Source organism: Pelophylax lessonae, assembly GCF_965119305.1.
Source record: "Pelophylax lessonae genome assembly, chromosome: 11".
Classification (NCBI taxonomy): Eukaryota; Metazoa; Chordata; class Amphibia; order Anura; family Ranidae; genus Pelophylax; species Pelophylax lessonae.
Genome location: NC_138778.1, coordinates 176,135,150 through 176,161,323, shown reverse-complemented (window position 1 = coordinate 176,161,323; position 26,174 = coordinate 176,135,150). Strand labels below are relative to the sequence as shown.

At 44.0% G+C, this 26,174-nt stretch overlaps 1 protein-coding gene across 1 annotated transcript in view; it reads left to right on the top strand.

Annotated features, from left to right (window-relative positions):
* The window catches only part of ITGA3 (integrin subunit alpha 3), a 168,973-nt gene that overhangs the window by 84,773 nt on the left and 58,026 nt on the right, over window positions 1-26,174 (top strand). Inside the window, exons 6-11 of the mRNA XM_082271775.1 lie at window positions 9,819-10,023; window positions 17,202-17,395; window positions 21,090-21,178; window positions 21,590-21,720; window positions 23,675-23,758; window positions 25,297-25,364. Coding sequence (XP_082127901.1) covers window positions 9,819-10,023; window positions 17,202-17,395; window positions 21,090-21,178; window positions 21,590-21,720; window positions 23,675-23,758; window positions 25,297-25,364 — 771 coding nt within the window. The remainder of the gene's footprint in view (window positions 1-9,818; window positions 10,024-17,201; window positions 17,396-21,089; window positions 21,179-21,589; window positions 21,721-23,674; window positions 23,759-25,296; window positions 25,365-26,174) is intronic.

Here is a 26,174-nt window from a genome sequence, read left to right as displayed (position 1 = left end):
TGTGTGCCGTTCCCTCTCTCCTTCTAGGTGTGTTTCCTTAACCACTTCTGGACCGGAAGGATTTGCACCCTTAACCACTTAAGCCCCGGAAGATTTTACCCCCTTCCTGACCAGGGTTTTTTTTGTGAATTTTTACTGCGTGACTTTAACGGACAATTGCGTGGTCGTGCGATGCTGTACCTAAACTAATTTTACATCCTTTTTTTCCCACAAACAGAGCTTTCTTTTGGTGGTATTTGATCACCTGTGCGATTTTTTGATCATGCGCTATAAACAAAAAAAGAGCGTCAATTTTGCAAAAATAACAATATTTTTCAAATTTTTTTATATGAAATTCCCCCAAAAAAATGTAAAAATCTAAATTTTTTTACATTTTCGGCCAATTTGTTTTATGCTACATATGTTTGGTAAAAAAAATCACAAAAAGCGTATTTTGATTGGTTTGTGCAAAAGTTATCGCGTTTACTAACAAAGGGAAAGATTTTTGTCATTTTTGGTGTTTTTTTTTTTTAACGAGTAATGGCGGCGATCTGCGATTTTTTTTTTTTTTGCAGGACTGCGACATTGCGGCGGACAGATCGGACCCTTGACTGACATTTTTGACACTTTTGGGGTTACCAGTGACATTACTGCAGTAATCAGTGCTATACATAAGCACTGTTACTGTAAAAATGACACTGGCAGGGAAGGGATTAACCAGGCCATATTTTGCAATTCGCCACTGCGTTACTTTAACGGACAATTGCGCGGTCGTGCGACGCTGTACCCCAAAAAAAGTTATTTTTTTCCCCACAAATAGATCTTTCTTTTGGTGGTATTTGATCACCTGTGCTATTTTTTATTTTTTTTGCGCTATAAACAAAAAGGAGCGACAATTTTGAACAAAAAAGAAAAAACTGTATTTTTTACTTTCTGCGTAATTAATATTCCCAGTAAAAAAAAATGTAAAAATTGAATGTTTTCAGCATTTTAGCCCACTATGTATTCTGCCACATATTTTTGGTAAAAAGAAAATCCCAATAACTGTATATTGATTGGTTTGCGCAAAAGTTACCACTTCTACAAACTGGGGAAAGATTTATGTCATTTTTATTTATTTTAATTTTTTTACTAGTAATGGCGGCTATCAGCGATATTTAGCAGGACTGCTACATTGCGGCGGACAGATCATACACCTAACTGACATTTTTGACACTTTTGGGGGGACCAGTGACATTACTACAGTAATCAGTGCTAAATAATATGCACTGTTACTGTCATAATTAAACTCACAGGGAAGGGGTTAACACCAGGGGGGATCAAAGGGTTAAATGTGTCCCTAGGGGGTGTTTTCTAACAGTGTGGGGGATAGGCTTATGGAATGAACACAGGGACCTGTGTTCCTAAATAGGAACACAGAATCCCTGTGTTGATTGCTGACAGAACAGCGGCCTGCAGTGTTTACATCGGCAGACCGCTGTTCTGTCTCCACGGGGAGCGATCGCAGGTGGCCAGTAGCAATGGCAGCTGACGGACCCGCAGATCAGCTTCTCCCGTGGCAAATGGGCGCGTGCGTGCCACTACTCGCGGTCCTGCACAGTGACGTACAGGTACGTCATTTCGCAAGAACGAGCCGACCTGCCGCAGTATATGTAAGGCGACTGGCCGGCAAGTGGTTAAAGGGCCAGAAAACACATGCTCACTTCTTAGACATGCTTAAAGTGGAAGCGCGGTGATCGCGCTGTCACAGACAGCTCCCGGTCCCTGTTAACAATCTGAAACAGATGGGACTGGCTCCCAATCATGTGATCGCTGCCACAGCCAATGACAGTGATCACATGACCGGAAAGCCCAGGTGATGCTGCTGAGTCTGACACTACAAACTTTTTAACAGGGTTGGCCATGTTAATTCATTACATATACAGTCTCTGCTTCCTGCTTAGTATTGCCGCAGAGCGATTTTTGATGGGCTCCTACAGCAAGTCTGCCAAACAGGGAGCGTTTACACTAGCGTTTGGGGGGTAGTAAAACCCTGTGTCTGAGCCACACTTTTACCACCCCCTTCCCCGCCTTCTCACACACACACACACACACACACACACATGCATATGTCCCCTCCCGCTGCTTCTGATAGCGATCCAGCTGCTAATGAGCCGCCCAGACCGCTTTCATGAGAAAGGCAGCCGCCGGCGGAAAAAAAAAAGCCAGAACCCTGGTAAACCACTTGCAAACCATAATGTATATATACATATTGCGGTCAGCAAGTGGTTATATCAGAGCAGTGTCAAACTCCAATTCATTGCGGGCCGCATCAGCATTATGGTTGCTCTCTAAGGACCAGTTGAATCTGTAAGAATAGATGTCCAGAGCATCTGACTCCCCCTTAGATCCGATGTCAAGAGCCCCCCCCCCACACCATCAAAAGTCAAGAGTCCCCTACCCTCCCTTACATCACAATGCACCTTATCTTGTGCTGCTGCCAGGAAGTAGCTGGGTAGCAGAAAGTGCAGGGTCTGGAGGAGGACAAGAGGAATGCTCCAGAGTCTGATCCAAAGGGGTGCTGCGACTGCAGGTAGATGCGCAGGATCTGGTGGAAGAATTCTATCCTCCTCTCTGCTGCTGATTGCTGAGACATGCGGGGGGTAGAGATGAGGGAGGGGGTGCCGCAGATGCAGGAGAGGTGCGAGGGCCACATGAAATGGCCTGGCGGGCTGGATTCGGCCCATGGGCCGTGTGTTTGTCACGTGTATTAGAGGATTATTGCTACATTCCAAAGACACTTGGGCCAGAGCACTGGTTCCCAGCCTCTCAGGTAATGTGCTGTCCCTGCCCTAGAACCAGGCTCCAACGCGCTTCACCCAATTAGGAGTTATAGAGACATACGACTAATTGGGTGAAATGCATTAGAAGAGGAGGTTCCTAGAGAACTGTCACTGCCATGCTTATGATAAACATGAATGCCTGTGATCTATCCGGTGTGTGGCGACTCTTCTTTCTACTAAGAAAGTTGCAAAGATTTGCCCTTGGGACTTTAAATGAGGTGCGACAAGCCCAATGATGAAATATAAAATGCAATAAATCTAACAATATGCCAAGTCTGACAGGGAAGGGGAGATGGTAGGAAAAGGGGAAACCACCCAAAAAAAGGGGAGGGAGGGGGAAAGTGGAGGGGGAGGGGATGGGACAAATCCCAGCAGATGAGGAACATGAGGATTTTAATGTGCCCAAGATACTAAAGAGAAACCGGTCTATAAAAGAAAAAGTATATGTTTTATTGAAACAAAAAAAATATTAAAACCAGATATTATAGTGCAACAGCTCATGTGGACGAAACGTGTCGATCCACCGCACAGCAGGATGTGTTACGGTATGTGGAAACATCATTGATATGTTGCACTTTAATGTCTGGCTTTAATATTTTTTTTTCAATAAAAATTTTTCCTCATCTGTTGGGATTTGTCCCTATCCCCCACCTTTTTTGGGGGGTTTCCTCTTTTCCCACCATCTCCCCTTCCCTGTCAGACTTGGCATATTTATATTAAGTTTTAGGGGATCGTGCCAGAATTGTATAGACAAACACCAACTCTCCACTCAATTTCTATATAAAATGCAAGTTTATTGAAACATACAATGTCAGCAAGTAAACACAGACAAGTACCGTATTATGAAACAGATTTGTGATGTTATACATAGTATATTATATATTCATGGTCAAGTTCATTATTCCATAGAACAATCCATGGTAGGTATAAAAAATGCATTCAGGTAATCCGACGCATTTCGTCAATAGCCATTAACTTCCTCAGGGGCTGATGCGATACATAAGTTCTAAGAAATAAAACAGTTTGTGGCATGTAATAAAGATGGTAGATAATGTTATACTAATGCAAAACGCTAAGGGGCCACCAAGGGGCCCATACTTACAAATCTGTTAAAAAGAAATGGCATGCTCATGTTTCATTGGCTGCTGCTGGGAATGTCTATCCTGGGAGCTGTGGGCCTGGGATCCACGGGGGCCCGGCAGGACAAACAGGGCCAAACGCAAACCAACATTGTGTGGCATCCACGGTGATGGCTATAGGAGACATATCTATGTATCGGATTCATTTCTAAAGTCTATATGAATAGTAATATCAGCAATCCGTACAAGGAGTATAATACTGTGCAGTAAGTAGGGGTACCAACTAGTAACACTAAGGCCCCTTTCACACAGGCGGACCGTTCAGATCCGCCTGTTCGTTTTTTTGGAGGATCTGAACGGTCCCCCCATGCATTCCTATGGGGCGTCGGATGGCAGCGGAGACATGTCCGCTGACATCTGACCCGATCCGATCCGTCAAATCTGGACAGATGGAAACCCTATTTTCCATCCGTCCAGCGAATCGGATGGGATCGGATGAGAACGGACCGACGGTCCGTTCCCATCCGATTTCCCCCATAGAGATGCATGGGGAACTGACAGCTGTGTCTCTGCACACAGCGCGGAGACACAGCTGTCCTCCTCCTGCTCAGCGGGGGATCGGCGGCTCGATCCCCTGCTGAGAAAAACGGAACCCGTCCGACGAACGGATAGTGTGAAAGGGGCCTAAGAGTGAGCCTGAGTTCAAAAAATATGTATCTGATGCTTAGATTAAATGCTTAGGCCCAGTTCACACCTGAGCGTTTTTCATCTTGTAAAACGCTCATCTCTGAAAGTTCAAAACGCCCAACAAGTAAAATCCCATTCATTTCAATGGCTCCTGTTCACATCTGAGCGTTTTGTCGCCTAAAGCAAAACGCCTGAAACTCAAAAAAGTACATGAGCTTCTTTTTTAGGAGATTACAAGCGTTTTTGTTAGATGTCAATGCCTGCCTCCAAACACCTGCAAAAAATGCCTGGAAAATTACCAAAAAAACACCTGAAAACGATGCGCTCAGATGTGAATGGAGCCTAAGGCTCCATTCACATATAGGCATTTTGGATTGCGGGCAGAATTGCCGCGATTCCGCCCACTATCCCAAACCATCGCCAGTCGTGGGACGCCTGTGCGATTCCCTTGACTTGTAATGGCACCCCAAACACAGCGCGATTTTACCGTGATTGTCACCCGACGAAGCGCGGTGAGAAGTACAAAAACGTCTTTTGGGCGACAGGCGTCCCGCAATTTGTTTGTGCGATTTTACCGCAATTCTTCGGGCAACAATTGCGCCACGTTTGGGGTGCCATTGCAAGTCACAGGAATCGAATGGGCGTCCCCTGACTTGCAATGGTTCAGGATCGTGGGCACAATTCTGCCCGCAATCCGAAACGTCTATATGTGAACGGAGCCTAAAAGTGAGCAATAAAGCACAAAGTATCAATGATGTGCGATTAAAGTTAAATGGAAAGACAAAACAAATAGCCCCCGGGCCTTCTTCCTACTAACGGGCCTAGCTGATTACAGTAGGCTCTGCAGTCTCTAATGACCTGATACACACCTTATGCTCCTGGAACCCACAGGCACGTATCACCCGGGCTTTTGTTTTTTAATTGCTGACCTTATACTGTATTATTTTATTATACTGTGATGCGGTCATAGTGATGCGCGTTCAGTTGCTTCATGGGAAATGTGAATTTCAAGGATCAGTCCGCTTTAAACATCCCCGTTATATGCGGGATTACAGGGCTACTTTGGAGAGCAAATGGAGCATAAAAACCACAAAAAGCAGCTACTAATCGCAGAATAAACTCCGGAGCACGTGGAGGTGAAGGCAGCCAGACAGGAAGAGCAGACAGACACATGGGGTTACAATGGAGAGTGACAATAGCAGACATTGTGTATGGGCGGTGTGTGGTCACATGACCAGGGAACGGAAACCGCAGCTTATCTACCCACTGCACGACTGTCCCATGTGCTGACTACTCAGGCTTTTATTAGAAGCTGGTGACTTCTTCTGTCAGGGGAAAGCAAGAAAAAGCGGTTTGATCATAGCCAGGGCATCGCCGTGTTTGAAGAGTAACTCCGGGCAAAGTAGAGAAAAAAACACATTCAGCACATCTCCGCAATACATTTCTCCACGTTTTATCCCTTTAACACCACTTCCCACCCAAGGACGTACCAGTACGTCCTTGGGGTTTCACTGGTCATACCGGGATGATGCAGGCACCTACAGGCATCATCTCAGTACCATTATTTTCAGCCGGAAAATCTGTAGAAGGCAGAAGCCATCTGAGTGGCTAATTAGATGCAGATGGTGGAAGGGGGTCCCACCCCCCCCCCCCCTTCCACAGCCACCACCTCTCCCCGGCTCTCTGGTCCAATCGCAGAGGCCGGGAGCAATGCAGCCGGCGGCGATGGCTGCCTGGGAACTGATGTTGTTGCCCGCTCTCTGTAACCCTGGAAACTGGGAGCGACGAGTTTTCATCACTTCGGGTTCCGCCCCTTTTTTAATATGGCCACCAGCGGCCAGAGAAGCAGCCGATCGGACCGATCTTGGTCCAATCGGCTGCATGAAGGGGCCAGAGGAGAGATTTGGGGTCTAAAAGACCCCAGATCTCTACATAAAGAGGACCTGTCACGTCCTCTTAGCTATGGCATCATTCCTGTACCATTATTTTCAGCCGGCGATCCTGTAGAAGGCAGAAGTGACCCGATTGGCTAATTAGCCACTTGATCACTTCTGCGGGTGGAGGAAGGGGGTGCCACCCCCCCTCCCGACGCCGCCTCTCCCAGGCTCTCTGGTCCCATTGCAGAAGCCAGGAGCGATGTGGCGATGGCTGCCTGGGACAGAGAGAGAGGAACTGACGTCATTCCCCTCTCTCTGTGAGTGTGAGAGCAATAATTCTAGCACCAGACCTCCTGTGCCACTCTAAACTGGTAACCTGTAAAGGCGTTTAAAGCGTCGCCTATGGAGAATTTTAAGCAGTTTGCCGCCATTCAACAGGCAGACTCTCTCTGGAAACCGGGAGCGACGAGTATTCGTCACTTCCGTTTCCGCCTCTTTGTTTACCTGGCCACCAGGAGCCATAGAAGCAGCCAATCGGACCAATCTTGGTCTGATCGGCTGCATGGGGGCCAGAGGAGAGATTTGGGGTCTAATATATCCCAGATCTCTCAAAAAGAGGACCTGTCATGACCCATGCTATCACAAGGGATGTTGTTCATCCCTTGTGATAGCAATAAAGTTTGTCCAAAAAAATGTAAAAAAAAAATGTTTTTTATAAAATAAATAAAAAAAAAAAAAAAAACAATTTAAAGCGCCACCGGGTCACCATGCGAACACATACATTACTCCCACACTCATATGTATACGGTGATCGCACCACACAGGTGAGGTATTGTCGCGAACATCAGAGTGAGAGCAATAATTCTAGCACCGGACCTCCTGTGCCACTCTAAACTGGTAACCTGTAAAGGCGTTTAAAGCGTCTACTATGGAGAATTTTAAGCAGTTTGCCGCCATTCCACAGGCAGACTCCATTTTAAAGCGTGACATGTTAGGTATCTATTTACTCGACGTAACATTATCTTTCACATTTTACAAAATACAGTAAAATGGGCTAACTGCTGTTTTGTTTTTTAGCCATAAATGTGTCTTTTTTTTTTCTAAAAAAATTACGTTTGAAAAACCGTTGCGCAAATACCGTGTGACATAAAAAATTGCAACACACCCCATTTTATTCTATAGGGTCTCTGCTTAAAAAAAAATATAATGTTTGAGGGTAATTAATTTTCTAGCAAAAAAAAAGTAGATTTGTACATGTAGGAGCGAAGTGTCAAAATAGGCTTGGAAAGGAAGTGGTTAAAGTGGCTGAAAGTACCCAAAAACACACGCCAGAAATTCAGTGAGCTCCGCACTTCCTGTAGTGAGCTGACAACGCTATCTTTGCTGCACTACAGCTACAAAGCATACCCCCCACGAGAATAGTGAAAGAGGAAGGTGTTCTGTAGTCCAGAAGGGTGAGAAATAGGCAGGGCTGACAACACGGCTTGGGATTTCAGAGGCAGAGTTGTCAGCTCACTGTGAGAAGTTAGGAGCTCCCTGGATTTCTGGCAGGTCAGGTTTTTTCAGTACATTAAGAGGAGCTCCAGGCCCCCCCCCCCCCAAAAAAAAAAAAATTAGATCAGCACCTACAAATACTATAGCTGCTGACTTTAAATATAAGGACACTCACCTGTCCAGGGATCCAGCGATGTCGGCACCCAAAACGATTCTTCAGTTGGCTGCAGGTGCAGGCGCCAGCATAGCCTGTAAGGGAAACAGGAAGTGAAGCCCTGCGGGATTCATACTACGCATGTGCGAGCTGTGCTGCGCCTTTCTGGAACCTGTGATGTGTCCCAGGTGACTGCGGGGGAAGGAGGGGGGGGCGAACTTCCAGCTCACATCGCCGCGGTGATCTGAGCCGGGAGTGAGTACCTGTCAAAACCAGACACCCGCTCCCCCCGAGGCTGCATTTACACCTCAGCGTTTTGAATCGCGGTCACATTTGAGATGCCATTTATTTGAGGGGCACCTAAAATCGCGGTGAGGTTCTGGCGCGATTGTCGTGCGATAAATTGTGCAGCAAACCGCATTGCATGAAGCTTGTCACCTAAAAAAAATTCAAGAGATACTTTTGGGCAATATGTTTCACGCAATGTGGGTTGCCGCGATTGCAGTCGATTTATCGCACACGGAAATCGCGACAGAACCACGCTGCGATTTCAGGTGCAATTCAAATGAATGGATGGGATGAGCTCAAGGCTCCCCCCCCCCCAAAAAAAAAATGAAGTCAGCAGCTACAAGTGTTGTAGCTGCTGACTTTTAATATAAGGACACTCAAGTGTCCAGGGATCCCAAACCGATTCTTTAGTCGGCTTCGTCTGCAGGCACCGGCATAGCCTGGAAGGGAAACAGGAAGCGAAGCCTTGTGGGTTTCATACTACGCATGCACGAACTGCGCTGCGCCTTTCTGGGACCTGTGATGTGTCCCAGAAGACTGCGGGGGAAGGAGGGGGAGGGGCGAACTTCCGGCTCAGATCACTGAGCCAGAAGTGGGAGTGGGTACCTGTCAAAACTAGATACCCGCTCCCCCCTAAAGGCTGCATTTACACCTCAGCATTTTGAATCGCAATCAGATTTGTCGCGATTCTGCCCACCATTTCAAAGTGGGATGGCAGCCTACTGAACGCAACGCAAATGGCAGCCTACTGGATTTAATGGGCTGCTCGTGAAAGTCGCACATTTTGCATTGGGGGGGGGAGGGGATCCTGGGACTTGGGAGATCCAGATCTGTGCAGTAATCCAGTGTGAGACTTCACCTTCCTGTAATAAAGACCGCTCACTGCTGCTCTCTCTCCTTGTGCAGGGTGACTGGTCTTGTCTCCGCCCCTCCTGTGGTCAAGTCCCCCAAAAAAATATTTAAAGCTGAACCCCAGGCACAAATAATTGTATTTAAATCTATGTATCTATAGCCACAAAGGTATAAATCGGTTTTGCGTGCACTTAACGCCTTTGAAAACCCAGATATTATCTTGTAAAAGTAGCAGTGACATCATCACTGTGCTGTACATAGCCTGAGCAGAGAGCAGAGCTGTGTGAGGGATCTAGAAGGCTCCACCCACTACAGGCTGCCTGCAGAAAACTACAGGAAGGGGCAGAGACAAGACCAGTCACCCTGCACAAGGAGAGAGAGCAGCAGTGGGCGGTCTTTATTACAGGAAGGTAAAGTCTCACTGGATTACTGCACAGATCTGGAAGAAACACACAAAGCATACCAAGATTTAAGGAAGAATACACATGGCTCTTATATTTAGACAATTTTTGCTTATCCCAGAGTTCTGCTTTAAGATAAAAATTCTTCATGCCCTCTTTAATTGTTCTTTCAATTCCTCCTACAGGATACACAGTTAAGCTTGGTACTGGAGTCCTGTCTCAGGATCAGGCCACGGTGCTCTCCGGGGCCCCTCGCTGGCAACATAAAGGCGCCGTGTACATTTCTGAAATCGAGGCGCCAGCGCTGAGACTCAAACAGACCCTGAATGGGGATCAGGTGGGCTCCTACTTCGGCAGTGTCATTGCCCTGGCTGACTTCAACAATGATGGGTAAGTGCGGAAAGTGTATGGTTTATGTATGTATATAACTAGGGCCAGGGCAAGGGGCAGTGGTGTATTTAGGTTTTGTGCTGCCCTAGGCCTGACTAAACTTGTGCACCCCCTTAATTTAAATAACATACAGGCAGGTATGACCCCTTTGTGGGGGGTGCCAGATTGATTTGCCTCCTGGACCCTGCCCTCCGGCCCAATTCGCCCCATAAGACTTGCACTATACTAAAAGTGCAGCGCAAGCCGGCGGGGACCCTTTTCCTGCGGGAGCCGGGAGGAGGTTTTTTTTTTTTTCAGTACGGGGTGCAGCTTTTTGCTGCCCCCCTGCAAAGTGCCACCCTAGGCCTGGGCCTTGTCGGCCTAGGCCAAGATACAGCACTGGCAAGGGGTGGGCAGGAGGGGAGACTGCCCTGGGCACAGCGGAGCAAGGGGGGAGAGAATGGACACAGGGCAGTAATGCCATTTTTCGTCATGCATTAAAATGTTACTAAACCCACAAAAGTAAAATCAGTCTGTATATGCAGTAAAGCATGCTTGAGATACTCACTGTGGAACCTAAGGGGTTAATCCTCTAAATTGTGTAGAAAGGCTGTTTGATCTTGTCTTATCTGATCCCCCCCTTCTTCCACTGTTCCCAATCCATCTTGGAGGCACTCAGTTTGGTGTGTATTGCTAGAGATTTCTTTCTTTTTTTTTCTTGGGATGGTGCATGTAATCAGCACAGGGCCAATCAGCACTGTCCAGACAGAGGGTCAGGGGTCCTGCAGCCTCATAGGACAGTCAGAGGAGAATGAAAACTCCTCCTACAAGCTTTAACCAGTGCTTGGCCATACACTGCTATATACTGCTGATGAGAAAAGGTATTTAGCAGTTTATATTTACTAAAATAATTGGATTTCCATGTTCTGTGTACTGTGGGAGATCAGATATAGTAAGTGCAGGCTCCTGGGTTTAGTAACATGTTTAACAGTGAGGGAGGGGGTGCAGTATTGCATCCTTGTCCTGGGCACTAGAAGAACCTGCCCTGGTAGGTTGGTACTGTATGCCTGGCTGTGCTTTTACCAAAGCTGGTTAATAGTGAATGAGATTATCTGAAAATCAAATCCCAAGTATATGGCTGGCAGACGGTAGGGGCCCTGATGTGACTTTAAGATGCCCGGTGCAGATGCAATAGTCGATCCTCAATCCACCAAAGAGGCAAACCCCTTAAAGAAATAGACTTCTATTTTGCGTTCCCTGGTTCTACCCCCCCCCCCCCCCAAACAACATTACCACTTCTGGACCGGAAAGATTTTCCCCCCTAATGACCAGGCCGTATTTTGTGATTCAGCACTGTGTTACTTTAACTGATAATTGCGCAGTCGTGCGGCGCTGTACCCAAATAAAATTGATGTCCTTTTATTACTAGTAATGGCGGCGATCTACAATTTTCAGCGGGACTGCAACATTGCGGCGGACAGGTCGGACACCTAACTGACGTTTTTGGGGGGACCAGTGACATTACTACAGTATTCAGTGCTAAAAATATGCACTGTTACTGTACTGATGACACTGGCAGGAAAGGGGTTAACACCACGGGCGATCAAAGGGTTAAGTGTGTCCCTAGGGGGTGTTTTCTAACTGTGTGGTGCAAGGACTTTCTGCATGAACAAAGAGACCTGTGTTCCTAAATAGGAGGAACACAGGATCCCTGTGTTCATAATTGACATTGTTCATAATGTTCTTTCTCCATGAAGAGCTATCGCGGGTGAACGGCGGCAATCGCAGCCACCAGACCCGCTGATCCCCCTGGCGAATGTGCTTGTACAGGTACGTTGTTTCACGGGACAGAGCCGACCTGCCACAGTAAAACTGCGGCGGGCGATCTTTAAGTGGTTAAACAAAACCTTTCTATTTTTATTGCATGCTTCGTTATAGACCCAGTGACATCATCACTGGGTCTCTGTGCTAATTGGGCCCAATTTGGACATTTTCACTTAGGGGTGTACTCACTTTTGTTGCCAGCAGTTTAGATATTAATGGCTGTGTGAAGTTATTTTGAGGGGACAGCAAATTTACACTGTTATACAAGCTGTACACTCACTACTTTACATTGTGGCAAAGTGTCATTTCTTCAGTGTTGTCACATGAAAAGATATAATAACTTATTTACAGAAATGTGAGGGGTGTACTCACTTTTATGAGATACTGTATGTGACCCCGCCCTTCTGCTGGCTGGGGGCACGCGCATAATTTTTCACAGCAGAAGCCGATCTGCGGGTGCTGGGCACTGTATGTTCACCACCACCCGCTGATTGTTGGGCAGAGAACAGAGCTCTGCCTATGCGTTTCGGCAAAGCAGGGAAGAAAATCCATCACATCCCTTAGTAAAAGCAGCACACAAATAGTAAACAACAGCACTGTTAGGCACACAGTTGATTGCTCCTGGTGTTTAACCCCTTCACAGCCAGTGTCATTAGTACAGTGATAGTCTATATTTTTAGTACTGATCACTGTATTAGGGTCACCGATTCCCACAAAGTGTCAGAAGTGTCAGTTAGTGTCAGAATGTTCGCTGCAATATCGCAGTCCCGCTATAAGTCGCTGATCACCACCATTACTAGTAAAAAAAAAAAGTATTCCAGTATACAGTATATACCATAGTTTGTAGATGCTATAGCATTTACGTAATTACGGTTATTGGGATTTTGTTTACTATAAATATATAGCCAAATACATATTGGCCTAAATTTATGAAGAAATTCGATTTTTTTACTTTTTTTTTTAATTAGATCTGTTTTATAGCAGAAAGTAAAATTGTCGGTGTTTTTTTGTTTATAGTGCAAAAGATAAAAAACCCAGTGGTGACCAAATTCCACCAAAAGAAAACACTATTTGTGGGGGGAAATAATTACATAAATTTCATTAGGGTACAGCATTGCCTGACCGCGCAATTGTCAGTTAACCACTTTACGACCAGCGGCCGCAGATGTGCTGCGGCAGGCTGGCTCATACAGGCAAAGCGCCGTACATGTACAGCGCTCGCCTGGGAGGAGCTAGGGTGCGATTGCGCGCCGCTGGAGTGTCAGTGCCAGTGCGGGTGTCAGGTGGCTCCGAGGGCCGCCGGCCACCCGCGATCTTCCGCCACTGACAGAGAAGGACGGACGGCTGATGTAAACACAGCTGTCTGTCCTTCTCCCTGACATGATCACAGACCATGTGATCCTGCTATATAGGATCACATGTCTCTGTGATTACTTCACAAGCCCCCCCCCCCCCCCCCCCACAGTTAGAATCACGCCCTCATGGTCACATTTAACCCCTTGATCACCAGTACTGTTAACCCCTTCCCTGCCAGTGTCATTTTTACAGTAACAGTGCATATTTTTAGCACTGATTACTGTAGTAATGTCACTGGTCCCCCCCAAAAGTGTAAAAAATGTCAGTTAGGGGTCCGATCTGTCCGCCACAATGTCGCAGTCCCAAAAAAAATGCAGATCGCCGCCATTACTAGTAAAAAAAAAACACTAAAAATGACATAAATCTTTCCCGTAGTTAGTAAACACAATAACTTTTGCGCAAACCAATCAAAATACGCTTATTGCAATTTTCTTTTTTTTTTTTACCAAAAATATGTAGCAAAAAGCTAATTGGCCTACAGTGTTAAAAAATTTGATTTTTACATTTTTTTTGGAGAATTTCATATAAAAGAATGTGAAAAATATTGTTTTTTTTTTCCAAAATTGTTGCTCTTTTTTTGTTTATAACGCAAAAAGTAAAAATCGCACAGGTGATCAAATACCACCAAAAGAAAGCTCTATTTGTGGGAAAAAAGGACATCAATTTTGTTTGGGTACAGCGTCACACGACCACGCAATTGTCTGTTAAAGTCACACAGTGCCAAATTGCAAAATAGGGCCTGGTCATTTAGCAGCCAAATCCTCCGGTCTGAAAGTGGTTAAAGTAACGCAGTGCCGTATCACAAAAAAAATGCTCTGGTCATGAAGGGGGGTAAATCTTCCTGAAGTAAAATGGTTAAACTAGTACTAAAGGCTCATGTTTTATTTCATTTTTTTAAATGCTAAACCTGTTATATTTACCTGCTCTGTGTAATGGTTTTGCATTGCCCTGATCCTCTTCTTTTTTGGTCCCCCCCGTCGGCGATCCTGGCCTCCCCCCCCCCCCCCCCCCCCTGCATAGAATGCATTAAAGTAAAAAACCTTCTGCCTTTAGAACCACTTTAAAAGTCCTTTTTATGCCCTCCCTGTTTTTGTAATGTTTAGGAGGGGACTGTGAAATAATATTAACATCATTAACCAGGTCTGTGTTCACTTTGTATAGGACTCTATGTATAATAGGTCCTGGAAAGGGTTCTAAATGAGAGAAGAAGCAGTATTAGTGCCGGTTCACATTGATGCGATGTGGGAACCCTGCGAATCCACTGCGGGTGCCCACATTGCACCCGACTCGCAGGCAATTCACACGGCCATATGCAAACTGCTGGGGGTGTCAATACAAAGTTAATGACACCCCCAGATTAGTTCGCATATCGCAGTGCGAACTGTCAGTTTGGACAGGAATCGGATCGCATAGGTGTGAAAAAAAGGGTCTTGTGTGACTTTGGTCCGAATGTGATGCGAATACAGCCATGCAATCGGTATGGCTGAATCCGCATCACACAGACATTGCATGTGATTTGCATAGCAGTGCGTGCTAATCGCATGCGATGTCTGACATCACTATAGTGTGAACTGGCACTCAGTCATCATAATGGATTTGCATGTCTCAAGCACGCGTTCATTATGAATATTAATGATCCCCAATGGATGAAGGATCCATTCCAGGACCTTGTACTGCAGTAAAAGCTGGTTTTGCTGGTTTCATTTAATTGGCTATTCATTATTATCATCGTGTTATTTTTGGCTGGAGTTCTGCTTTAACCCTTATACTGTCACCGACATATGCCACACGTTGGTGGCTTTGGGGGGGGTTTACATTTTTGAGCGCTCTACCCCCACATACACTCACGTATGACTGTAAATGCACACGTCAGGAGTGCCTAGGCATGAAAACATCCATTGTGTTACACATGTTATATATCAACATGCATGCTGGAGTGGGAGCAATAATTATAAGCCCATTAATCAGGGTTAACTGTAAACTGATGACCTGTAAGGACTTTGTAAGCAACGCCTAGGGAAAATAGAGGGGAACAAATTTTTTTTCACCATTTCACGTGTGCATATAGGATTTTAACGTTTGACATGTTGGGTATCTATTTACTCATCTTTTATATTTTATTAAAACAAAATTGGGTAGCCTATTGCGTTTATGCGCCCTAAAATGACCTTAAAGCGGAGTTCCGGCCACATACACTTTTTTGAGCTAAAAATACCCCCCTAATCCTAAGCTACCCCCAATTACCCTAACACTAACCCCCACATTACAGTACATTACCTTTACTGAATAAAGATAAATACTTACCTTTAAAATTGATTGCAGAGCGCGGACATCTCCAGTGTGGGCATCTGAAGCCGTGGTGTCCCGTATGTTCCTCTTTCTGGTTCTGGGCTACCCAGAATGCCGATCGTAATCTTGCGCATGCGCTGTAGATTGCGATCGACACTCAGAGTAGCGGCCGGCCGTTCCCATTGCATCCTGGGATTGATAAAGCTCATCTCCCAGGACGCAATGCAAAGGAGGAAGTGACGTCGGGGGCCGTGGCTGCACAAAGAGGAAGGAAGGTAAGTTTATTTTCATTAAAAACAAGGTAAGTGAAACAAAAAAAAAAATATTAATTATCCAATTCTTTTTCAGGTTTTTGTACTCTAACTGATGCTGCAAATTTATTTTTAGGCTGGAACTCCGCTTTAAGTGTATTTTTTTTTTTTTTTTTTTTTTTGCGTTTGTTCTAAAATCGTGTGACATAAAAAAATGGAACTACCACTTTATTATTCTCTATGATGCCTGCTTTCAGAAAATGTGTATTGTTTCAGGAGTTTTTCGTAATCTTCAAATCTAAAATGATTTTTTAAATGTCTCTGGCTCTAAAAGGGTTAATAGGCTATTCATTATTATCTTAATAAAATCTTTAACGTAATGTCCCTGACCAGGTCTATTACGACTATATATATATCCATCCATCCATCTGTGTGTGTATATGTGTGTAAATTTATATCCATCCATCCGTCTGTGTGTGTATATGTGTGTAAATTTATATATATATATATATGGAGAGAGAGAGAGAGAGAAGAATCACATTATGTTGCTTTGCAGCCTGAAATGAAGACAGACACAACAAAAATGACCACACAGTGGCTGAAAGAGAAAACGGTGAATGTCCTTGCATGGCCTAGTCAGAGCCCAGACTTAAACCCCATTGAAAATCTGTGGCTTGAACACTGCAGTCCGCAAATGGTCACCATCAAATTTAACTGAATGTGAGCAGTTCTGCAAGGAAGAGTGGGCAAATATTGCAAAGTCTTGATGTAAAAAGTTAGTAGAGACAAATCCCAACAGACTAAAGGCTGTAATTAAAGCAAAGTGGTTTAACAAAAAACTGACATAAGGGGGTGATCCTTTTTACAACTCAGTGATTCTGTTTTTTATTTTTATTTTTCTGACATGTTGGTGTTATATCTGCCATTTGGATGTTATAAGTTGCACTAGTAAATACAGCTGGATAAAGCAAAACCTGTGTCTGTCTTCATTTCAGGCTGCAAAGCAACAAAGGGTGATTATTTTAAAGGGGGGGGGGGTGATTCTTTTCTATACCCACTGTAGATACAGATCCTCACTGGACTTCTGGAGAGAGTTTGCTGCACTGAAAGTAAAGGGGCTGAATAATTTTGCACGCCCAATTTTTCAGTTTTTTATTTGTTAAAAAAGTTTGAAATATCCAATAAATTTCGTTCCACTTCATGATTGTGTCCCACTTGTTGTTGATTCTTCACAAAATATTACAGTTTTATATCTTTATTTTTGAAGCCTGAAATGTGGCAAAGGGTCGCAAAGTTCAAGGGGGCCGAATACTTTCGCAAGGCACTGTATATAACTTTAATAATAAATAATTAATATAAAGTGTTGCAAAAGCCAATTTTTGTCACTGAAGCCTGATATGCGGCTTCCTTTTATTTCTGCTGGCTCTGATATACCATCACAATTATAATGATAGCTCACGATATCCTCTTTATTCACAGCTGGCAAGAGATAGTGGTCGGCGCTCCATATTATTTTGACCGGAAGGAGGATGTGGGCGGAGCCGTGTACATTTATAACAACGAGGTTGGCAGTTTCACCGACAAGCCCTCTTTGGTGTTGTATGGGCCAGGGGCTTCCGGCTTTGGCTTTGCGGTGGCAAACATTGGAGACATTAACCAGGATGGATTCACTGGTAATGAGACACTTAAAATACAGAGTGATATGGAATCATAATGGGGTATAGAAGGGTAGATACACAGGACTCCCATAATAGACAGCAGTTGGAATATTATATTATCGATCAGATAAAGATTAGATTAGACTAACGATTAGAAAATTGAAATGATAAATTCTGAACAAAATTCTAATAATGTATACCAAGCTTAAATCCATCCATTCATGTAATGCTGCTCATAGATCACACCTATATGGCAGCTGGGGATGCTAAGAATTTTAGTTTTATACTTCCAGATAATAGAGTGAATTTCAACTGCTCTGACTTACAGTTCCAGCTCTGGTACAGTGATGATATTGGGTCACTTGGTCTCCAGCTTGTCTATTCACAAAAGGTCTTGTAACCTTTCCACTGAATATAAGGAGTTCTGCGAATAGATATGAGAAGAGTAGGGGCAAGTAAACCATAGGATCTCTTATCCAGTCACAGAACCCCTTGTTTTGTGAGTAAACGAGGTGGAGAACAAGCGACCCGTTATTGTCACTGCAAGTCTGAGTGGCTTAAACTTATGGCCAACGCTAGTATCTGTCAAAATAAAACAAACATTTTTAGCATTTCCTAGCCATCATCTGGATGTAGTTATCAAAGCATTACACTTTACTGCTTTGGACCAATTTACATTTAAAAAGTAGTTTCATCCTGGAGTTCCACTTAAAGGCTACAGCTATACAGGACATTTTTAGTAGCTTGGTACTGTCACTAAAATCACTAGTGATTAACAGAGATGTATAGTAACTAAGTAGAACTACTTAAGTACTGTACTTAAGTACCGAAATGCGGTATCTGTACTTTCCTAGAGTAGAATTTTTTTCTCCTACTTCTACTTTTACTTCACTACATTTTTTCGATGATTTCGATACTTCTACTCAAGTATTTTTTTTTTGTGCTGCATAGTTACTCGTTACTTTTAAAAAAATTACCACTGCCAGAACAGTAGATGGCAGGTTGCATAAAGCTCAAAAAAATGTGTATAATGTCATTTGTAAATCAGCGCATACGAAAATAAAGGCTGTGTATAATAAAAGCTGCTATACCAAATCTTTCCAATAAAAAGAAAATATGAAACAAACAAATAAATGGTGCTACAGCGCTTAAAGTGCATCAAGAAACTACTAACAAACACAGGTTAATCATTTGAATAAATCATTTGAAATAATAAAAACAATATGATGTTCATACTTTTGACTTCTTTCTTTAACACAGTACTTGTACTTCTACTTTCAGTACTTGAGTAGAAATTTTTTTTCAAAACTACTGGTACTTTTTACTTTTAGTACTTAAGTAGCAAATTTTTTGAAAAAACTACTTGCAATACTTAAGTAAAAAAAATGTTGAATACTTTAGTACTTCTACTTAAGTAACTTTTTCTGCAAGCACTTCCACTTCTACTCAAGTAATTTTTTGATCGAGCACTTGTACTTTTACTCAAGTAGAAATTTCGAGTACTTTATACAAGTCTGGTGATTAATCCCTAGGAATATCAGAGGATCACCAAATAGATGGAGCAAATGGCTTCCTATGGAGTTAGCTAGACAAGAAGCATGCCGTAGCAATCAGTTTCACCTATTTGCACAAGACAACAACACAGATGCTGTTTGTTTTGAGGCTCTGCTTGTCTAATTGAAACCTCCAACCAGACATCTGATATGGGATGAGTCCTCACTGTAATGAATCATACAGGGATATAATGATGGTGACGTGAAACGGAGACTGGAATGGGAGCAGAAATGTCAGCACTAGAGGATAGTCGGGAATACTGCATGCACAGAAGCTAGCAGTGAATAAGCTGAGTGAACATACGGATGACCTATGTCTTCCTCCACCACATGCCACATCAAAAAATGTGACTGTCTATATCAGAGTATAAGTCAAATATGGCTTGATGCAAATCCAAACCAGCAAGGTTATGTCTTTGAATACAATCATCACTTCCCTCAGGTATGAGCCCCCCCCCCCCCCCCAACTCTCATGGGAAGATACAAAACCATGGCATTACATTGCATAAAGCCATTCAATGATATTTGATTAAAATACAAAAAAGGAACACACATATATTTAAAAAACAACAGCGGTGTTTTAAAAGACATCACTTATGACGAAACGTGTAGGGCGGAGCTGACGCTTGTGACTACACCACACATTGGTAGTCCGGAAGCGGTTTGCGTAAATCCGGGACTGACTTCTAAATTACAGTATTGTTGTTATTTAATTATATGTGAGTACATTTTTGTACTGATATCACTGGCTGAACCCGGATGATTTTCGATCCATTTTTGACCAACTTTAGCAGTGTCCTGCTTCTTCATTGTTCCATTAACTGGCTTGGGGAATGTGTTTTTGTTCAAGGTGTGCAGTTGCTGAAGTGGAGGTGAAGGATCTGGTTGTGCCAGATATGCAGGGGAGCCTGGATTTAAAAAAGTGGCTTAAGAGAATTACAAATCCTTTGGTAGCTAAAACAGCCCTCATATATGTATTTCAACTGTGTATCCAGTTCTTTGCCTGGTGTTTAACTTTAGATTGCAAAATGATAACCACCAGGATGGTTCAATTAAAGTAAATATAAAGGAAAGCTTTTTTGCTTGGATAGAGTAGTAAACACCATCAGTGTACTTTTTTTTAATTTCTGTGTCCCATTGGGAGATTTCCTAGTTATTTCCTGTCTTGGAGACTCAACAGGAAATGAGAGGAAAATGCTACCAAGAATATGTAGGCAGGTGCAGTCTACTTTCTCTACTGCAAGTGGTGGTTTTCTGCAACGGCACTGCAGTTGAAGGGGAAGTCTACAGGAACATGGTTCCTCTATGGTTTCCTGGGTCACTTGGGAAGCTATCCAATTGGATTCTCTGGCAGCCATCTTGGATCAGGAAGAGGCTATTTAAGGCCCTGGCTTCCAGGCATGGGAGTGGGTAAAGTAGGGACAAATACACTGCCACTTAGGGACAGAGCTAGCAGTAGGGAAAGGTTCCTGATGAGGGGGGGGGGGGAAGCATGAGGCTCGCAACTCCTTTGCACATCTTCCTGCTTGTGCACAAGACAGCCAGGCTGCACTTTGCCCCTCCTAACAGGCTCTTTCAGTTTAGCTGAAACCTGCTCTCTACAGGGTGTTGGACCTGTGAGTGTTCCCGGTTGGGTTGCCTTCCCAACGTGTTTCATGTGAACTGCCGTTGCATTCTTTCAATACAAGTTCTTTCACCGCACTTGGACTGCGTGATTGCCGCCACACCATGCTGCACCCCACCTACAAACGTATTTCCCATCTTAGAGAGTTGTCATACTAACAGGTGTCCCCATTGAAAGAATCTGCTTCTCATCTTGCTCTGGTGACAACTCTAAAATTTGAATTTCTCCTTATTTTCTGATTTGGTCACCAGAGCAAACAAAGGAGTGAATCTCTCCACCTGAGGCACAGTGAGCACAAAAACCCCTATTTCCTTAAAGAGGTTATACAGAAATCATAGAATTGGCAACACCAAGTCCACAATGTAGAAGGGAATAAAGTTAATAGCATGTATTTCAGGTTTGATTGCCCAAACGTTTCTATGGAGCTTCTTGACATGATTGACTGATATGTTGGGTGTTGGTCCATCTCAAAAATAATATAAAAGGGGCATTATCCGAAATAGGAGTCTAACCATCCATTGTTTTATGGCAGATCTGGCAGTGGGCGCTCCTTTTGAAGAAATGGGCAAAGTGTACATCTACCACAGCAAGTCCAGTGGGCTTCAGTCCAAACCAAGTCAGGTAAAGACCTCCCCTCCGTTTCTCTCTATTCACCTCTGAAGCTTACCATACAAAGTCCGACTTGATCCTTCCTCTGCTTTAGCTGCAGTGGTAGAATCTGCAACAAATTTGTCAAATATGATTAATGTGGGTGGTAAATGCCCATGTAGAAGTGGTCATATAAGAGCTGAACAACGTAAAGATGGAGACTTCCTGGTCGTATCTTCTGGATATCTGAGTATAGCTCTTGGCCTTAAAAGCTTTGACTATCCCATACAATGACTGCTTTTCAGCATAGAACTGTTGAATCATGATTTACCTGTCTATGGCCACTTCTTTTTTCTTTTTTTTGTTTATACTTTCTTACCACTGATCTACCACCATGTTCTATAGGACGAACACCATTCATTTTTTGATTTTCACTGCCTGTAGATTATTGAAGGATCTCAGATTGGTGGGATACCAACATTTGGATACTCAATCAGTGGTGGTCTTGATGTTGATGACAACTCCTACCCAGACCTGCTTGTGGGAAGTTTGGCGGACCAAATTACTCTACTAAGGTAATTCGATGGTATCTCAATGGCAAACTGGTTGGATTAGAGTAAACCTAATTGATCTAGGTCAGTGATGGCGAACCTTGGCACTCCAGATGTTTTGGAACTACATTTACTATAATGCTCAACTACACTGCAGAATGCTTGGGCATCATGGGAAATGTAGTTCCAAAACATCTGGGGTGCCAAGGTTCGCCATCACTGATCTAGGTTATCTAACTTAAAGCTTAGCACTACAATGTTAACCTTGACCATCTCTCCACACATGTTACTGAGGGGGAAACGACTAGTAGGGCTCATCTGCAATGCACCAAATACAGGAATGAGTGGGGCCACTAGGTCCCTGCCATGGCACAAGGGAAGCAAGCCCCATCCATCCACATGTAGCACCTTCCTAGCTAGGTTAGGTAAATTTAGTCATAAGCTCCCCTTTATTCAGTTGAGCTGCTTGCGGTTGGTTTGGACTATTCTGCAGGATTGACTGCTTCCTCCTCCTTTCTGGAGGGTTCTGGAAAGTAGTGGGCTGGGAGAGATAAATCAGCAGCTGAATATGTATACAATCTTAGCATATCCCTGGAGGTGGGTGCCCAGATGGTAGCTGGGAGGGAGCATAAATAGTTTGGAACCTGGAACAGATGGGTTCTTGTCCATGAGATACCAGCATGAAGGGCTACTATCCTTTGAGCTGTGCTTTTATACTTCTGGCTGAGGGTCCAGCTATGCTAGCTGAGGGGCCTATTCTACTGAACTTTGCTGGAGCTTACTGAGGGACTTCTTTAGGGATCTGGTGTGGAGAGATCATGGGAGAGGAGTCCTTTGAGCTGTGCTTTTATACTTCTGGCTGAGGGTCCAGCTATGCTAGCCGAGGGGCCTATTCTACTGAACTTTGCTGGAGCTTACTGAGAGACTTCTTTTGGGATCTGGTGTAGAGTTCATGGGAGACCAGTCTGAAAGATATTGTAGGGAGGCATGCAACTATTCAAGGACCTCAATGAGTACAGACCGGTGTGTGAGGTCCCAGTGACTGTATGCTGCTGCTGTCCCTCTTGCATCAGAGTCATGGAGACATTGTTCATGGAGTCTCTGTGTAGCTCAGCCCATCATTTTCTGCTGCAAGGACTGCTCAGAATCGCTTAGAGGAAGATAGGTGTCCTCAGGTGTACTGCAGGAGCACCCCACGGTTAGTAAAGCAAGAAAAAGAATATTGATAGACTGATCCTTGAGCCAGAGGAATGACTTAGACTGTGTCTGGCTACTAGAGCACCTACTAGGACCGAATCAGTGGGACTTTTAGTGGGTGAACGCTACAAACACGTGGCTGCGGGAGACAGTCATTCAGGGCAGATATGCCAATGTATAGATTGGTCTCTGCTAAAAGTGTACTATATTGCAATTACAATGAATTAATCACTTTAAATTTTGCCAGCTTGATCTTCCCTATTTTATGTGTTAAATATAGGAATTTGTAAATTAGTCAATTTAAAGAGCTGCAATGTTAGAAGAAGCAATAAAGAACAACCACTATTTGTTACTACAAAGCTGGAAGCAGATCCTGCATATGTAATGAGCAACCATGTCTACCCTCAATATACTGTACATAATAAGGTGGATGCTGTGTGTAAATATCTCCCCAACCCCATAAAATGGAGATAAAGAAAAGCAGATTTGTTTGAAGTCCAGTCTGGGCGACAACCATTGCTCCTTCCATAGATACAGTGGGGAAGTGAGCGTAGCAACCTGAGGATCGGAAGTGTGTTATTCGCACAATTACAAAATGAAAATATAAAGTGAAATAAAATCCCACAAAAAAGATAAATGCTGTTAAAATATCTAAAAACTGGCAAGCTGCAATAGATGACTTTTTTCTTTTCGGGTTTAGATACATTTTAGATTTTACTTGTAGAATTTACTTTCTTATTTTAGAGATCTACTAATTTAATTCAGTGTATTTTTCTTACAGATCTCGTCCCGTTATCAATATCTCTAAGGAGTTTTCTGTGACACCAACTCTTGTAGATCCCAATAAATGTTCCTCTACTTCCTGGTAAGTGTCCATATTGTCCATATCCCTAGTGCCCACTCGGCAATCCTTGGTGCTTACCTTAAGGGCCAGGGACAAGGGATGGGCAGGAGGGTCGGCTGCCCTGGGCACTGTGGTATCATGAGAGGTTGGGGGGCTCCCAGAAGATTGGGGGCAGGGAGGGGATTTGTGTTAGGAGGGTAAATGTGGGGGGGCAGCAGGGGTTATAGATTGTTCTTGGAAGGGGGGGGATTTGTGCTAGTAGGGATGATTGGGGGGTGTTTGTGCTGGGGTGGGGGGGGGGGGGAATTGGAGAAGGGGATTTTGCTAGGAAGGTAAATCGGGGGAGGGGGATTTGTGCTAGGAGGGGAAATCTGGGGAGGGGGATTTGTGCTAGGAGGGGAAATCTAGGGTATGCTAGATAAAGGGATTTGGAATGAAGGGAGATGATGTGTACTGGAAGGGGGGAATTTGAGGGGCACAGGATTTGTGCTAGGAGGAGTCATTTTTTTTTTTTTTTTTTTTTGGGGGGGGGGGGGGGGTTGATTTGTGGAGAGGATTTGAGCTGGGAGGGGGGATGGGGAGCAAATATTTGTGCTGAGATGGGAGATTTCAGCAGGGGGTGGATTTGCCCTTGGAGAGATTTCTGCTTAGCGGGTAAGCATGCAAATTAATGTTTTTTTTTTTGGGGGGGGGGAGGTGGGGGAGGGTTTGCTGACATTAATAATGGAAATACATTGGGGGTGGGGGGGGGATCAGTTTGGCATGTTTACCTTGGGCTCCAGATGACCTTGTCCCGGTACTGCTTATCTTGCACTCCTTGGACCCCAGCAAGCAGCGGTACTAGTGCTGATTTTGTCAATGGGTTGTAATGGCAGTAATCTTTAACAGGCCCCTGTAACATATTGCCAGTCTCTGGGTATCTCCTACAAGCATGGGTGCTCAACCTGTGGCCCTACAGATGTTGCAGAACTGCAAGTCCCATGAGGCGTTGCAAGCCACTGACCGTTACAAGCATGACTCCCAAAGGCAGAGGCATGATGGGACTTGTAGTTCGGCAACAGCTGAAGGGACAGGGTTGAGCACCCATATCCTACAGCATGTCTCCAACCATACTTTTAGCATTTGTGCAATCTCTTAACATTTCCTCTAAATCTGAAGTCTCTCTTCTGTAGTATTACATAAAATAAATTATATGTGCGGCCCTTAGGTGAAGTCAAGGCCGTAGTTAAGTCCCCTTCTATCTCGTAGGTTGACAACCATTATTTATTTATTAACTGCAGTCACTCTTTAGGTATTCTGACAGCTATGAGTGGTGGCTGTAAGAATACAATAGCCATCAGCAGGAGATTTGTCCATCCACGCTGATTGGCATGGAAGGAAGAATTATGGGCTTCTCTCATTCAGCCCAGCTTTACACATAAAAAAATCAAACATTAATGATATTCCACAAAACTGTTACATTCACCATGTCATTTGACCGCCGTTTCTCTTTGTAATTTTGCATGCTCACAAGTGTCATTTGTATTTTACTTCATACATGAATCCTCTCCTCCATACAGCATGGATGTCCGTCTATGCTTCTCATACATACTGAGTACCGGGAATACCAGATACAAGAGAAATATTAGTAAGTATGAGTTTTGCAGGTGTCATCCTGATGCATAGTTTTGTTTTTGAGACTGGTTGCATGCTTAAAGTGGTTGTAAACCTCAGACATGAAATATGAACAAAGCATATCCCTCTAGAGGATGTAATTGTCTCAATCCAGAGCACTAAGTGTCATTTCTGTCTGCTGCCTCGTTCCTCTGCTGTCAGCATGAATCACTTCTGACAAGTTTTCCTGACACCAAGTGAAAAATGGTGACAGGGGAGGAAGCTCCAGCTGACTGACAGCCTCAGCTCTGTTCCTGTGTGCTGTATGAAGGGGGGGTTGTCCCTTCCCCCCAATCAGCTCTCAAACCTCTCCTCACTGAGCTCTTCAGAGTGTAATTCCAGGTCTCCACCCTCTTATTTCTGAACTCTCAGACAAGCTTTATAATTCAGCACTTTGATCGGATGTAGAGAGAAGAGTGAAGGTAATCCGGTACAACTTATGTAGGAGGATTTGTTTCATCTGTGTATCACCTGATGGCCGTCATTTCACTGGGTATATTGCAGGGTTTACAGCCACTTTAAGGATTAAAATAAAAGAAATAATTTAGGTTTGGACAGGTTTACATGATAGAATGTCAAGCTTAAGTGTGTGCATGGAGACCTTAAAGTGTATCTAACGCCCAAAGAGACATTTTTTCCTTTACTTCCTGTCCTGTGAAGAAATCTCTCTAGACCAGTCATTCTTGACCAGGATTCTGTGGAACTCTAGGGTTCCCACAGAGGTTGCTAGGGGTTCCTTGACCTGTGGGTGATTGACCTCCCATCTGATGGTGCCGCCATAGTT